This window comes from Myotis myotis, unplaced genomic scaffold, assembly GCF_014108235.1.
Source record: "Myotis myotis isolate mMyoMyo1 unplaced genomic scaffold, mMyoMyo1.p scaffold_m19_p_3, whole genome shotgun sequence".
In the NCBI taxonomy this organism is placed as follows: Eukaryota; Metazoa; Chordata; class Mammalia; order Chiroptera; family Vespertilionidae; genus Myotis; species Myotis myotis.
In genome coordinates this window covers 53,557,379-53,573,723 of record NW_023416335.1, presented here as the reverse complement: position 1 = coordinate 53,573,723, position 16,345 = coordinate 53,557,379, and the positions used below count along the sequence as shown (strand labels likewise).

Below are 16,345 nucleotides of genomic sequence, written 5' to 3'. Positions count from 1 at the left end.
ATATGGTCAGGCTCCCAACCTGAGTTGGGTTACTTCCCAGGGCAGCCGTCAGGTCTCGATAGAGGCCTTGAAAGCCCTTCCTGCCTTCCTCCCACTTCCTTCTCCAGGCCTGGCTAACGCTCCCAATGCCAGCTTCTCCCCCTTCAGCTTGTTTCTGAAGCAGCCAGGTGTTCCCCCCCTTCACCCTCAGCAGGTGGAGAGAGAGAAGCTGGGCCCAGTTTGCCATGCCTGCTGGCACAGACGCCTTAAACGCTGTGTGTGTGACTGTATGACTGTGTGGGAGCCTGGACTGACAGATAGGCCAAGAGCCACTCTCTGGCATCTCCAGGTGTTTTGTAGCAAACAGCCACTTAGTGCTTTGTCCTGGACTCCACTCGGCCTCAGGATGGGGAATAGAAATGAAGGGCGGCTCCAGTGCAGAGAGGCAAGAGCAGAACACGAGTTAGATGCTCCTCTCCAGACTGGCCACGATGCTTCTAAAGTCCCTTCCCCACACTGTGAAGTCCCCCCCAACTGCCCTGCTGTCACAAACATTAAAGAAGCTGCCGGCCACAGTGCTGGTGGGCGGGCTGGGTCAGGCTGAGCCTCCTGCTCGCTGCCAGGGGATCCCAGTGGTGAGGCCCAGACAACCTCTGAGGGAGAGAAGAGCTGGAGTGACCACTGATGTGGAGAAGGCAGCCTCTGGCCTCCCGCTCCCACACTTGGCCTTGCGAACCTGCTCTCAGCAATCAGCTGCCTGCGGAGGAGGCAGGGCAGGAGGGGCGAGGTCTGCCTCCCACGTGCCCTGTCCTCGACAGCTCCCCGGGGGCAGGGGGCCTCTCCCGGAAGAGGTGGCTGCCTTCCTCAGCTTGTTCTGTTCCCCACTCACACCCCTGGCAGGGTTGGAGATGAAGGACTTTTTTAACCATTTGTTTTTGTTTTTTAAAAATAAATCTGTAAAATCTGAAAAAAAAAAAAAAAAAAGAAGTACAAATCAGTAGTTACAAAATCATCATGGGAATGTAGAGCACAGCATAGGGAATATAGTCAATAATCTATATTAATAAAAGGGTAATATGCTAATTAGATCAGATAGATCGGATGTTTTCTGGACGTCCTTCTGGACAAAGCCACGGTGGCGGGGATCGAGGCAGAGGTGGTTAAGGGTGATCAGGCAGACAGGCAGAGGGGTTAGGGGCGATCAGGCAGGCAGGCAGGTGAGAGGTTAGGAGCCAGAGGTCCTGGATTGTGAGAGGGATGTCTGATTGCCAGTTTAGGCCCAAACCCTGTGGGATAGAGCCTAAACTGGCAGTCAGACATCCCCCAAGGGGTCCTGGATTGGAGAGGGTGTAGACCGGGCTGAGGGCCTCCTCCATGTGTGAATTTCATGCACTGGGCCTCTAGTATTGTAATAACTATGTATGGTGCCTAGTGAATACTGGAAATATTGGGGGAAAAACACTTTATAAAGTAAATTATTGTCTAACCTCTATGCTGTACACCTGAACTAATACTAACTAATATTGAATGTAAATTCTAATTGAAAAATATAATTTAAATTAAAAGAAATGCTGTACTTGAGGTTCAAAAAAATCAACTGAGATTCAAAATATGATTAAATACTCTTTAGTACTTACTTTGTACCAATCACAAGGGTTAATATTTCACACATGTCTTTTCAGCCTTCATAACAACCTTTGGGTCACAAATTATCTTTCAGATGAAGACATTAGGCTTGGAGAAGTTAAGTAACTTGCCTGTGGCTATACAATTAGTAAGTAACAGAGGAGGGCATTTGCAAAGGAGTTTGTCTCTAAAGCTCATGAACTTGAAGTACTGCAGGAATGTAGGTGTACTGAACTTACACAGATATTTACAAATGTAGGGCATCTTTCCACTAGAAGAATTTCAGATGCTTCTCAGTCAGAATGAAAATTCCAAAGTTATGGTTACAGTGATCTCCCCACATCTTTAACCTCACCCTCCCTCATACAGCTGACAGCCTTTATCGCCATGTGGTCAGAAGGACATGTTGCAGTTTCCCCTCTATTCCTCCGTTTCCTCTGTTGCAAACTCCATGTTACGGGAAGTTTGAGCTGAATACTTGTTTGTTATGGGGCACTGTCTTGGGCATTGTAGAATGTTTAGCAGCATCCCTAGCTTCTACCTGCAAGACGCCAATAGCTCCTTTCTGCAACCCCTAACAGTGAAAATCAAAAATGTCTTGCGGCTCTGCCAAATGTCCTCTTGGGGGATCAAATTGCCCAGGACAGGAAGTGAATAACACTACCAGTCATTTTTCTATGACTTAGAACCTAAGTCATAGATTATTAGCTTCCACAAGGCTATTAGCATCATTCTTAATTTAATTTGCTAGTGCACAGTCACAGATGCAGTGAATGCTCTTTCTTCCTCTTACTGTAATGTCTGTGATGCTGAAGGTACACAATAAATACTGCATCAGTGACAAGTATTGCACCTGGGCCTGCAGTTTTGAGTGTCCATGTGGCAGGGCAAAGACCCAGAAGACACATTACTGGGTGACCCTATGACTTTGCACAGATGATTAGAATCATACCAAGAGCCCATAAAAGAATCTATTTTCAAAGTTTAAAGTAGAGTGTTACCAAATGTTGGGAACTGAGTCAAATAGGCTCCATCCTAATTGCATGCATCAAAATCCAGGTGAGCCCTAGCTGCTTTGGCTCAGTGGGTAGAGCGTCGGCCTGCGGACTGAAGGGTCTCAGGTTCAATTCCAGTCAAGGGCACTTGCCCGGGTTGTGGGCTCCATTCCGGTACAGGAGGCAGCTGATCAGATTCTCTCTCATCCTTGATGTTTCTATCTCTCTCTCTCCCTCTCCCTTCCTTTCTGAAATCAATACAAATAGATAAAAAAGAATAGACCTGGATGCAAATGTTGACTGTGTGGATGCTCATGCTCCTGGATTCAGTTCCTCACAAGCAGAGTAACGCATCCCAACATCTCTTGGGACACCCGTTCATTAGTGTGCCAACATAGCAGGCACTAAATGAATCCCAAGGCCCTGTGCCACTGCTTGATGCTGCTAGGCCGCTTGGTCACCAGGCTTTATATGTTCACAGTGACCATTAGATAGATATGCATCCTTAAATGCTGTTCTGAATTTACAAAGATGACTTTCTAACAGGAATGTCTGGAACAGTTTTCTGGTGTGACCAGCCAGGCACAAGGATACTGTGTCTACTTTAGAGCTGGTTTGGGGATGACAAAAGGTGTGCTGAGCCTATGAAGAGCTTGGAGAAATGAAGGATGATACAAAAATGTTGCTTACCAGAACACTGCCTGACTGTAAGCCCTACTGATGCAACTCAATAAACCAGATACTATTCAGAGCACAAAACCATTTCAAAATGGACGTTGTATTAACTTAAGAGCCACGTGGACCTGAGCAGCCTGTTTTTTGACAAGGGCAGGATTGCTCCAAAGTTCACCAATTCCTCTCACACTTTCACAGACACTTTCTCCTCAGCTTGATTATGCCCAATTCATTCATCACAAATATTCATTCTACTCTATGTACAGAAGCAGGCTAAAACTATGGGTTAATGACAAGAAGTGAATTCCAGCAAAACTGGATTTGCAAGAATAGATGGACCTTTCCAACTTATTTCTTAAACATCTTAAAAATGTATTTTTCAACCCATATTTTTTAGGGAAAGGTATTATTGGGTTTTGAACCTTTAAGAATAAACATAGCAAAACATAGCTGTCCTGCCGGGGTCCAACCCCAGCAGGACAGAACTTAGAATACGGAACCAAGAGAGACGGAATCTAGGCACAGAACCTACACAGAACGTTCTCTAGAGACAGAAGAACTTCGCTGGAGAGAACATGGCAAAAGATACTGGACAGAAACTGGCCTCAGAACCTAGAGACAGAACCTAGCAAGAGAACATGGCAAAAGATCCTGGACTGAACCTGACTACAGAAATTGGCAAGAGAACCTGACTGGAACCTGGTGACTGAACCTGACTGGAGAACCTAGCGAGGGAACATGGCTACAGACCCTGGCTGGAGAACCTAGCAAGAGAACATGGACGCAGAACCTGGCTGGAGATCCTAACCAGAACTTCGCTGGAGATCCTGGCTAGGCTGCTGATCAACTGAACGCTCTCTCCATGTCATTCCTTCTTCGCCGACTCCGTCCACACCTTTGGGGACCCCTGGACCCGCTGGGGTTGGACCCCGGCAAATGGTGCCCGAACAGGGACCCCTAGGTAAGCGCCCCACTCTCGGGATGGATAGGACTCCACCGTAGGAGAGGGTGGATAGTCTTCGCCGACTCCGTCCACACCTTTGGGAAGCCCTGGAACAGGATTCCCCTAGGTAAGCGCCCCCCTCATTGAGAACCCCCACACTCGGGACGGATAGGACTCCACCAGGGTACTGCAGACCCCCCTACAGAGGATAAGTAGGGTAAGAAGGTGGATAGTACAGAACTTAGATTGAGAAGATGTGCCATACTGAGTCCAAAGAAAGAAGAGTCTGTATTGATTCTTAGATTGAGAAGATGTGCCATACTGAGTCCAAAGAAAGAAGACTCTATTGGCCCCTCTTACCCTTGTGTAAAGAGGGACCCTCTTCTTACAATCCAATTGCCCATAGCTGTTGCCTGAGCTCTCTGTTCATGCTGAGGTTGAAGCCGCATGGTGGCTGGTACCATGGATCTGTCTCTGGCCCAATGGCGTAAGCTGGGCCCTCTCTAGAGAAGAAACCTGAGTTCCCTATGATCAATGCCAGAGCCCCGCCAGCAGGCAAGGGGATCCCAAGGCAGTTGCTGGGCATGGAGGCCAGAGGGACATAGGCTATCAAGGAGACAAAACTGAACCTCACATCACCCTACTTGGCCCAGAGATGGCTGGTAGTCAACGACGGGTAAGACTCCACAGGGTGGGGCAACCTAAGACAGGCACAGTCGGGGGCCAGTAGGAGAAAACTTGGGGTGCAACAAAGGTGGGACACAGACCCCCCTCCCCAATGGTGCAGGGGCTTGAACACTCGGCCCTTCTGAGGAAGGTCTCCTGTCCCCATGGCTGCTTCCTGCTTCCCATGCCCAGCTCAGATCGGGACCCAGGTAAAGACAGAGACTGGCTGACAGCAGCTGCCCTCTCACTGCAACAGGACTTGTTTCCCATTTCTACCTGGGACCACAGGGAAAGGGGAAGCTGAAGGAAAGGGCTGTGTCAGGATGCTGCCTTCTTCCCTTTCTTCTCCCTCTTTTTTCTAAAACACTTCCATGCCTTGTAGTTCTTTTGCTTTCTCTTCTTTTTCTACTACCCTCCATTTTCCATATCAGCTGGATCCAGAGGGCACAGCTTACTCCTCCTCGGACATCGACACCACCATCAACCACGGCCCTGATGGACCCTTTGATGCAGCCCTTCAACTTGCTGACGCTTCGGGAAGCCTGTCGCCAGTGACGCCGCCCGCTAGCCAGACCAACAAAGACAATCAAACCAACAACTTGAGGACAGCTGAAATCCCTTGACTGAAGAGGCTGGCAACCTTCTACAGGAATGGGGCTCCTTCTGCGCTCCATCCACTATGTTTATAGCTATGCTCACTATCATTGCTTGCCACTCTTCTTCCGAGACTTAAATGGCCCAATCTGAGAGGTGGCCACTGATTTGCATGCGCTATCATTTAAAAAATAAAAAAGGGGGAATTTGCCGGAAGCCGGTCCATCCTTGCTGCTTGACACAGTCCGCTGCAGGAAAGAAACATCTGCACAGCATATGTTTCAAGGGACCTGGCGTATATAGCATACTGTTCTTAATATGTTTGCTCCCCTTAGCGCTGTGTGTTTTAACCAAGGTCACCTCTCCGAGAAAGCTTGTTTCCCCAGGTAGGAATTTTTCCCTGAAGTCAGGGAGGGGATGCCTCTCCTAGAAAGGTTGTTTCCCCAGGTAGGAATTTTTCCCTGAAGTCAGGGAGGGGATGAAACTCCTTAACTAAGTGCCAGGCGGGTAGTTAATCACTACAAACAATCATGCTTAAGCTACATAATCTTTACTCCCTGGAATGGAGATAAGAAATGCCCTAACCTTTGTAATAGAAATTGACAGGATTAAAATCAACTGGGATAAATACGGATGTAACAAGACAATAAACAGCAGAACTTCGCTGGAGATCCAGACCAGAACTTGGCTGGAGATCCTGGCTGGAGATCCTGGCTAGGCTGCTGATCAACTGAACACTGTCTCCGTGTCCTTCCTTCTTCGCCGACTCCGTCTACGCCTTTGGGAACCCCTGGACCTGCTGGGGTTGGACCCCGGCACTGTCCAACTATTAATCCAGCATTTCTACATTTCATTTAGGATTTAGAATATTAATAAATTTACAATGTTATTTCATGAGTAATACTAATTCTGTTTTATCTCTCCTAGCAAAAACTCTTTGGCTATTTAAATAGTGGTACCCATTGCTCTGGCTAGTGTGGCTCAGTTGGTTGAATGTTGTTTCATGCACCGACAGGTCATGGGTTCGATTCCCATTCAGGCAGGGCATATGCCCAGGTTTCAGGCTTGACCCTGAATGGATCTCTCTCTCTCTCTCTCTCATCAATAAAAACATATTTAATAAATAAATAAATAAATAAATGTAGTAACCATTGCCAAGACCTGGAGACCAAACCCACTACAGAATGCATCAGGGCTTTTTCCAGTATCTGTACTGTCATGGCACCTTGCTTGTGTCTTCATTTGAAATGTCCTGTCATACATTAGAGTTGGTAGCTCTTTCCTTTTGCATTATATCAGCTAGTCCTGTGACTCATACTGAGTAGCCATTCAAAAAACATTTGTTAACTTGGAATGCCAAATTATTTTTGTGCCCCAAACGCATTCCACGTGGTCCATGTATTAAGCCAAATTATTGTGTATCAGAACTCTTTTTGAGAAGTACACTCCTTCCGGTATGCTGAAGCCTTACATGTCTCATGTAGCCATGCCAAAGGCCAAGGCAACAGGCTTCATTCTAACCTCTTTTAATAGTTTACTTAAAAAACATTAGCTGCAAATAAGACAGACTGGCTTTTAAAAATTCTTCATCAATAAAAATGTAGTTTTGAATAAAAATGTAAAACATTTGCTAGCCGTGGATAAAAAGTTTGTGTTAATCTTTTTATTATTATTTGCTCTATTTCTATCTCCCTTTCCTTTTTTGACTGTTAAATATTTTAGTTTTGTTTTTCAGAGAGGAAGGGAGGAGAAATAGATACATCAATGATCAGAGAATCATTGATCGGCTGCCTCCTTCATGTTCCCTTCTGGGGATTGAGCCCGCCACCTGGGCATGAGCCCTGATGGGAATCAAACTGTGACCTCCTGGTTCATGCTCAACTAGTGAAGCACACCAGTCGAGCTAATATTTTTGGTTTAATTTCGTGCAGAGGTGTACTGTCATTAGTGGTAGTCACATGGTTGTCTTTCATATGAGGATGGTGGTGTGGCATCCAAATAAAATCCAACTGTAGGATATATATAGGCTTTGAGAACCATGTGGAAAATATGTACATACATACATACACACACACACACACACACACACATATATATATATATATATATATATATATATATATATATATATATATAACAGTTTTGTCCTTCCATGAACGGCCAAACCAGTTATTAAGTATTCCAGATGTATAGCTTCAACTCTGATGATCTGTTAGGCCAAGTCAGATAGGCCTTATCTTAAAATTCTGCTCTGGTTTTCAATCTGTGAGACCCACCCTTGGTTATGTCAGAGAAATGAGGCAATTGTCCTAATTAAAATAGAAATTAGCATAACTTTTGCGCTAATGAATAATGAAAACCAAACAATGGGTAGTGATACAGTATTGCTGTAATTAGTTAATATTCTACTTTTACTTTTCTTTACTCAATTATAATGTTCTGCACAAGATGACCATCTTGTTTTTGATCTACACTAAACTAAACAGTTCCCAAAGTTTAGACTTTTGCACTGACATTCTGTCCCTTTTGCACATTAAAGAGAGAAAGGCAAAAGGACTAATGTGGCTATAACTGCAAGTGAAATTCTAAACCTATTAAACCTTTGAATTTTGACCTACATGCTCAAAAGTTAGTAAATTACATCAAACCCCTCAACTGACTATTAGATACCTCACAGCACTGTGCAAAGAGCACATTCACTTTTCTGACATCATCAGTGTCTTAACTTACATAGCCTGGAGGCAAGCAGGAGAGAGAGAGAGAGAGAGAGAGAGAGAGAGAGAGAGAGAGAGAGAGAGAGAGAGAGAGAGAGAGACTCGTATGTTAGAGCAAGAAGTTATGCATTAGTTTGGTTGGGAGTACCTGCACTAAGTTTTCACTTTCTTTTTTCAGACAAACCCCAGAGCATGCTCCAACAAGGCAGAAATTTGGTAGGGCCTTAAATAACATCTCCTCAAAACACATAAATGAATGTTTTAAGTAACATTCAAGCTGTCACTCTTAAATGAATCTCACTATAGAGAATGTATAGGTTTCCAAAAAAACAAAAATGCAAGAAGCCAGAAAAATATAGTTAAGATTTCCATACGTGTTTAGCAGTCAACTGATGTTTGCTGTGTCCTTGTACTTTGAACCTACCGCAGTATCAAAATAATGGGCAATGATTTTAAACTCATGGTATTTATGAATTTTCATGAATTCAGAGATTAAGAACTTGAGGTGGTTATTCCCATCACAGTGCGATGACTTGCAAAATTTAAAAATTCCCTTTAACGCACTGAAGAGCACCAGCTGCTTTTAATCTGTTAAGACATAAAAATTTAATTTTCTGTATTCTGAAAATGAATTCCATACTGATTTTTAGATAAATTCAACATTTAATAGGTTGGAAGCTTATTGAGGAATCCAATTTTCCTACTTATCTTTAAATAAGTATTTATTTTCATCAGGACTTCATAAATACTTAACACAAAACCCTTTTCTCAGTATGTTCTACATTCAACCTAGTGAATTATGCTTTACATCCAACTCCATAAAAAAAAGTAAAGAGGAAAATTAGCAATTCCTTGGTCAGTTCTCAAACTGCATGTAATCAACCACTAGTGGAACAATTACAAATGCAAATTCCTCGCTCAGCTGGATGGTTCAGTTGGTTTCAGTGGATGTCCCATATATCAAAAAGGTTGCGGGTTTGATCCCCGGTACAGCTGTGTACAGGTGGCAACTGATAGAGGTTTCTCTCACATTGATGTTTCTCTTCTCTCTTTCTCTGTCTGAAAATCAATAAACAGATTCTCGGTTAGGATTTAAAAAAATGCCAATTCCTAGGCCACACCCTCAGACTATCTAGAGACTGACTCAGTGAAGGATTCTTACTCTTCTTCAATAAACACCCAATGGGCTCTGATGCTATTTGTCTAAAGAACACTGAAAACTGCTTATGCAGTGGAAAAAAACTCTTATTAACAGACGTTCTATCAGTCCATATGGCAGTTTTTGATGAATAAAGCTAATTAGTCAAAATTTTTGTGCTTTACAAGCCTTGCAAAATATCCAATGACAGTGAATAAGACACCCTGCCCAATTTTTCAACATTCTTCTTCCTCTTAGGCCATTTTCAGGGTTAAATTTAGAGTATTAGGATTGCAACATTCAGTATCCTGAGGTTGAAACTTATCGAGTAAATCATTTCTAAATTATTGTAACCTTCTGTTTTTTGGAGTAAGTTTTGAAGACATTGAAAGTCCTTACAGCTATGTGTTGGGTTAGGAGACTATAATTCCTTGAAAGCCAGTTAAAAACAAAACATAAGACAACCTGTACTAAGTCCTCTTAAGCAGAGGAGGAGCTTTAGAACAGGAAACGAGAGATTAAATAATAATGACAGGTAAATCATTTCCTAGACTTCCGGAGATTCTTGGCAGCAAAAAGTTGTGCCTTTGAAAGAAAAAAATTATCCGCCACAAAGTGACTGATTAATCAAGTGACTTATTACAAATAAAAAACCCTTGTATTTGGGCTTGTAGCAGCTTGCTGTGTTTGCTCCCAAAAGACAACTGCAAACAGACTTATTGTCATGCTGAATCTTTTTCTGAGAGTAAAATTTAACAATTTTCTGGGTAATTTGATTAAATAAGACAGGGCCCTCTCACATTGTCCTGTTTGAGCTTGAATTATTAGGTCAATATAGGATGACATTTCATGATACCCTTTACCTGAATCAAAAACAAGCTATGTTTTCCATGTCTTTCCTAACATAAGGAATTTGGTATCATGGCGATTAAACAAATCTTGAGTCTAAAAACAAACAGACTGAAAAGAAACAACAACACATAGAAGTCAATAAAACATTTTGGCCTCACTTACAAGCATGTGTATTCTGCATGCCTGACAGAGGATATTCAATAAATGTTTGTTGAACTAAATTCCTTTCTCTGGTCTTGAATTAGCTTCATGGCAGTCGTTCTTAATACTGGATATAAAAAAAATCTAATTGTTAATCTTTTAGAGAGTCTCCTAAATGAATCAGTTTAAGATTTAAAACAATAACCACCTTGCAAAACAAAGGCAAGCCAGCAAATCTGCCCAAGCAGATGGAGGGACAAGAGCAATGAGATAGCCAGGATAAGTTCCCATGATTAATATAGATAAGTGTGTCAAATGCTCAGTTATTTCTCTCCTGATGGCTAGAATTACCTCTGAAAATCATCAGATCTCCACGATATTTTAAAGCAATAACGACAGATAAAAATAATCTTATAGATAAGTGAAACTATTTCCCTGAAATGCTAGCTTTCACATTGAATGTGGTTTCTGTCACTTTGAAAAAAGGGGGGGGGGGGGGGGGTGGTGGAAATAAGACAAGAGTTCTGTTTAATTTCAAACGTTAATATATTTTCTATTTTATATTGAACATTTGCACCTGTAACCCCTCATTTGCAGCAACTATCACATCCTCATAAAAGGGGCAAAATTTGTAAGATGCCTCTTAAAATAAATATTCTTTTTTATAAAATAATAAAACTTCAAATAAATATTCTTTACACTAAACAATATGTTGAAAAAATTAGAAAATAAAGGTTGAATTTTACTGTAACTGTACAATATACATGAAGTCCAAAGGGAAATCAGAGTCTTACAATAAAGGCTTTCTGTAAGGCAAAATACAATCTAAAAACATACTGATTGATTCACATTCTTCCGAATGTACAACATATTAGTATAATATTTTGTGACTGTGCCAAATAGCATGGCACAACATGTTTTTCACAGTTGCAAATATTATTGTATATACAAAAATATAGCACATTATCTCTGGAGAAAACAATGGAAAAAAAGTCATTTGCTAATTTACAAATTTTGCAAGGACTATTCACAAACAAACAAAACATTTTGCCTAGGAGTGTCTGCTGCTTTAGCTTACGCAACATGTGTGTGAGTCGCCAGCTTCTGTATCCCATACCTTGAGTTCTAACAAGCATATCAGTTAAAATGGCACATGGACAAAAGCATTTCACTCCAAACAGCAAAGAATATCCCAACCCTCTATTAACAGTGCCAAGATTATAACTGTTTAGTTGGTTGCATATGTGTGTTAAAAAGAGAGAAAGAAAAAAAAAGAACAACCCTATTACTGTAATATTCCTGATTAATAATGCTATGTTGGTTTTTCAAAGTTCCTGGGTGGGACAGTGGGAACTTTGCAGCAAACGGTGTTTGAGTTTTTACACCGGCATCCAGGCCTATTCACCCGATCGTAACACCCCTGGCACAACTTAAGGCAACCCTTGGCTGGAAGGTAACACCATAAACAAGGCAAAAAGAGAGACATGACGCCCATTGCCGACCAACGTGTACAACAGTGAGACTGGCTGCAAGAACACGGGTTGTCAGCACAGTTGTCCTCGTCATCATTAGAACAGTGATAGAAGAGACCTTTCACACAGCACACACAAGTCCCATAGTCAATCACGTTCTGGGCCGAGCAAAGACACTGCTTGTCGCAGATCCAGTCTGACGGCAGAGGCCTCGGGTAGGTGCACTCCTTACACTTGCACTTGCCACAGTCCTCACACCTGTAGGCATGCAGGCCCAAATCTTCCTTGCTCAGCGGCTTAAGCTCACCTGGCTTGAGCTCAGATTTGGGCTGCACCCGGATTATCCCATCGGCAATTGGCCCAGAAGAGAAGGATGGTCCCAACAGTCTCTGTTCAGAGGAGCTGCTGCTGGTACTTGTCCTCGTGCTGCTCCGAGACCCCGAGCTGACCGTGCTGATAGACCTGGACAGAGGTGCTCGTGCAGCAGAATGGACCTGCGAGTGTTGCAGCCTGGGAGGCTGGCGGTGCTCGGGCAGACCGTGGAGTCTCTCGTGTTTGTGCTGAGCAGAGGGGCGAGGAGCAGGCTTGAGGCCAGGTCTCGGGACAACAGTAGGCCCCTCTGTGTACTCATTGGTGTTTCGTATAGCTCTGATCTGATCCAGGGACAGCACGTGTACCTGCTGGACGAGGGCTTCTCTAGGGTCAGGCTCCCCACGCTGTCTCCCACTGTTACGGGGTGCCTGCAGCAAGGGCTGTGACCCACTGCCACTCTGAGCTCTGGCCTCCATTGGGTCTTGGAAGTGTGGTCACTCCAGCAGGCTTAGAACACATCTGAATTCCTGCAGAAACCAAGAGGAAAGAGCAGGTTTACACTCCAGGATACTTCCTACTCTCCACCCACCTGAGTTAACTCTTCACTTCCCACTTCCTCTAGAGAAACAGGAATTGTTCCTGAGTGGCTGTGGGAATGATTAGAATAGCCACATGATCGATGCCGGCACCAAAATGTAAAATTTTGGCTGGATATTGACAGTCCTTTAATCTTGTGATGTGTAGTGACACAAAGCTGACTTTGTTTCAATCACGTAAGTATCAATTCCTTATTCAAATAAACATAAAATTTGCAAGGGTTAGGTTCCCTGTAAAAATTGCATGGAATTAGAACATAACCATTGCAACTGACATTTTCAAAAGTTGAACACCTTTTCCAAATTAAGATTATCATGGTAATTTGTCTTTAGCATCAATAAATACACCCTGGAAATTCTTACTTTAAGTCTGCTTTTACATCAAATACCTTAAACTATTACTTAGCTAGTATTTTGTAACTTTATAATATCCCCATATGATGAATATGGCAGGCAAAAAATAAATATTCCTCCCCCCAAAAATAGTTATAAATTTTACAACAGTCATGCACTATCATTCAATACACAGTAGGCACAAAGTTTTAGAATTAAAAACAAATCGATTCAAATCCTGTTAGGTGCCAGGAACACAATCAAGCAAACTCACACAAACAAGACGGAATTTATTTTCAATTTCTCAACTTCAGAGTCAGATATTTTACAGTCCGATTGCCTAGAACTTAAATTCTGTAGCTGTTTTAGAAATAAATTATGCCAAAATCTTAAATGCTTTGCCCGTTTCTAAAAAAAAAAAAAAAAAAAAAAAAAAAAAAAAAAAAAAAAAAAAAAAAGATTAAAAAAAAGTACTTGAAAACATAAACCGGTTGGTGATAACCGGAAGTGTTTTAAAATTCAAGTGTCACGTCTCAAATCTATCATTCTGACAAGTCATGGCCTTAATTACAATCTCTCTATAAAAACTACCATCCCCTTTACCACTAAATCTGCAATGAATAAAAACGGGCAAAAGTAGACTTTTACCCAACCTCTGATTTTTAGAAATGAGACCCAGGCAGGTGACACACGCCTCCCAATCCCGCAAAGGCTGAGCTGGGAACCGGATCTCACTCCCAACAGAAAGGGAGACAAGACAACCTTGCCCTCGCTTTCTCGGCATTTATCGGCTCCATCGGCGCTCCAACACCGTCCCCAGCAGGTGGGACACAGTCAGGGCCCCGAGGGACTCGGTCTCCGTGCGGATCCCGGTAGCCCGGGGGGGCAGGTTGGCCCCCGTGTGCGCAATCGCCGCCGCGAAAGGCAGGCGGGGGGCGGGCGCCTCCGGGGGGTGTGCAGTGAAACTCTGGAGCACCCCCCCCCAGCCCTCCCTTTCCAGCTGAAACTCCCCCCGACCCCAGGGAGCTGCCTCCCAGATCCCAACCGGGCCACTCCACCCCCAGGCAGAGGTCACGTAGCCCACCGCAGGGCGTTCCCGCAAAGGCCCTCGCACATCCGGCACTGGCTTCCAGCCCCGACGCCCGGAGGACGACAAGTCCTGCCTTAGACGCACAGCCGCGACACGGAGGTCTAACCCGCGCACACAGGGCGATTCCATCAAGGGGCACCGGTGCGCCTGCAACTTGCACACACCTACATTTCTGAAAGTTAAGGAGAAATCACTTTTCAAATAAAGGACATTTCCCAAGGCTCCGCTGCACGTCGGGCATGCAGGACCCATACCCTTGGGCTGGGAACTTTCCGCGATTTGATTGCAGTGGAAAGCAGCATCTTTGGGGAGAGATTTTTTTTTTTTACAAGTTATTTCTGCCGACCCCTGGCCTGTTTCGCAACCGCGCCCCCGTCCCCGGCCCTGCAGTCCCCTCACTCCTAGTCCCGCTTTTAAATTACTTTGAAACCCCCATTAAGAAGTGTCTGATCAGGTTTAGGATTAGGGGGGAAAGTACTTCAGCACAAGGGTGGGGCAAAACGACACAGAAACCACTTTGTAAAAACGCACGAGATTCCAAATTAAAAAAACAGCAGCGCCAACAGAAAAAAAGTATATCAGCCAATCAAAGGGGGGAAAAAACTAGCCTCTTTTGCCACCTATTTTCAGGTAATGGAAAACGATCGCGACCGCTTGATGACTTTCTTCCTGTGTTGGGTCAGCCCGATCTTCCAAAAATAAAAAAATGAAAAGCGTGACCCAGGCCGACCACGGAGAACGGAAAAAAGAGAAAGCGGCACTTCCGATCCGCAGCGACCGGCGCCAGGCAGGGCGACGCTCCCACCCGCGCCGGGCTCTGTCCACACGGGACAGAGGCGGGGGCTCCCCCACCCGGCCCCCTCTCCCTTTTCCACCCGCGAGGTCTCGCTGCCCCCGCGAGGCGAGCGACTCGCGCGCCCTCGGTCCCGCGAGCACCCCAGCCTCTTCCAGGGCTCGCCTCGCCTTCCCCGAGAGGTACAGGTTAGAAATGCGGGCGCCTGCAACGGCGACCTGGAAAACACAGGGTTTCTCTCCCTTTCCTACTCTCAGCGCCGAATTCGGGACCAATGCAGGGCTGGGAGCCGACTCCAGGCGAGCCCAGCCACCCCAACCCCCCAGAGTGCGGGCGCGTGGGACCGGGGACTCTGCACCGAGCGCGCTGCAGCCTCCGCCCAGGCAGGCCGAGCCCCCGGCCGGGCAGACCCGCGGGCAGCTCTCAGGATCTCCCCGGGGAACCTGGGAGCTAGAGAATGGGAGGCCACAGGAGAGAAACCCCACTCCCGACCCGGCTGCACCTACTCCATGTTGCCCAAAACGCGCCGGCCACGGCGCCAGGAGGGGGAAGAGCCGAACGCGCCTCACCGTGATCGCGGCTTTGCACCAACCCCTCTCCGTTGGATTCTCTTCTTCCAGCGAGGTGCAAATAATTCCAGCCCCGATGCAAACTTTTGCCCCTTCTTTCCAAACTCTGCTTCAGTCCAACTTCGGGGCAATCGGAGCGAGTTAAAAAGGAGAGGAGAATCCGGAGCCAAGTCCCCAGCCGATTAACACTCCGAGGTTCAGGGCTGGAGGCGACGACCCCCCCTTTCCAGAAGCGCACGCGGAGTTATTTCCTCGTTTTTCTCAATGAACTGGAGGCCGAAGCGCCAACGGCGAGTCTCTCTTCCTGGCAGATGAGCGAATGAGAAAAGAAAACGGCCTTACGGAGACCCTAAAGCCGGAGGGCCAAGCCGTGAGGCTGCCGCCGCGTCCGAGCGGAGGCGGCGCGGGGCCGCGGGCCGGGCCGGGCGGGCGCGGGGGCCTGGGCGCTGCGCGCTCCGCCGGCCCCTCTCCTCCGCTCGCGCTGCGGCGCGCAGCTCTCCGCCGTGCAGACTGGGCGTTGTGGAGGCGCGGCGGCGAGGCCGAGGCGGGGGCGGTGGGTGCGGAGGAGGAGAGGGCGGAGGAGGAGGAGGAGGAGGAGGAGGGTCTGGGGCCCGGCCGGGGGGGCTCGCGGTTGGCCTGCGCCCTCGCCTTTCCGGAGGAGGCAGGGAGCTCTGCGGCGGCCGCGGCAGCAGTAAGTGGCGTCATGTGGATCCGAGGCGGAACAGAGCAGTTGTTGTCCCAGAGGATATATCGCATCCGGTCCCAGCTCATTGGCTCCGCGGGGCTACATTCACTCACACTCCAGCGCCCGCCAGCGCTCGGAGCCGCAGGAGGCATTCAAAAGGGCAACCGCGCCG

General features: G+C 45.9%; 1 protein-coding gene across 1 annotated transcript; it reads right to left on the bottom strand.

Moving 5' to 3' along the window:
* Window positions 1-11,506: 11,506 nt before the first annotated feature.
* Window positions 11,507-15,968, bottom strand: SPRY2 (sprouty RTK signaling antagonist 2). The gene is made up of 2 exons (XM_036299292.1): window positions 15,489-15,968; window positions 11,507-12,634 (listed from the first exon to the last, which is right to left on the bottom strand). Exon 2 carries the CDS (start codon window positions 12,581-12,583, stop codon window positions 11,636-11,638), a length of 948 nt encoding a protein of 315 aa, XP_036155185.1. The 5' UTR covers window positions 12,584-12,634; window positions 15,489-15,968; the 3' UTR covers window positions 11,507-11,635.
* Window positions 15,969-16,345: the final 377 nt, after the last annotated feature.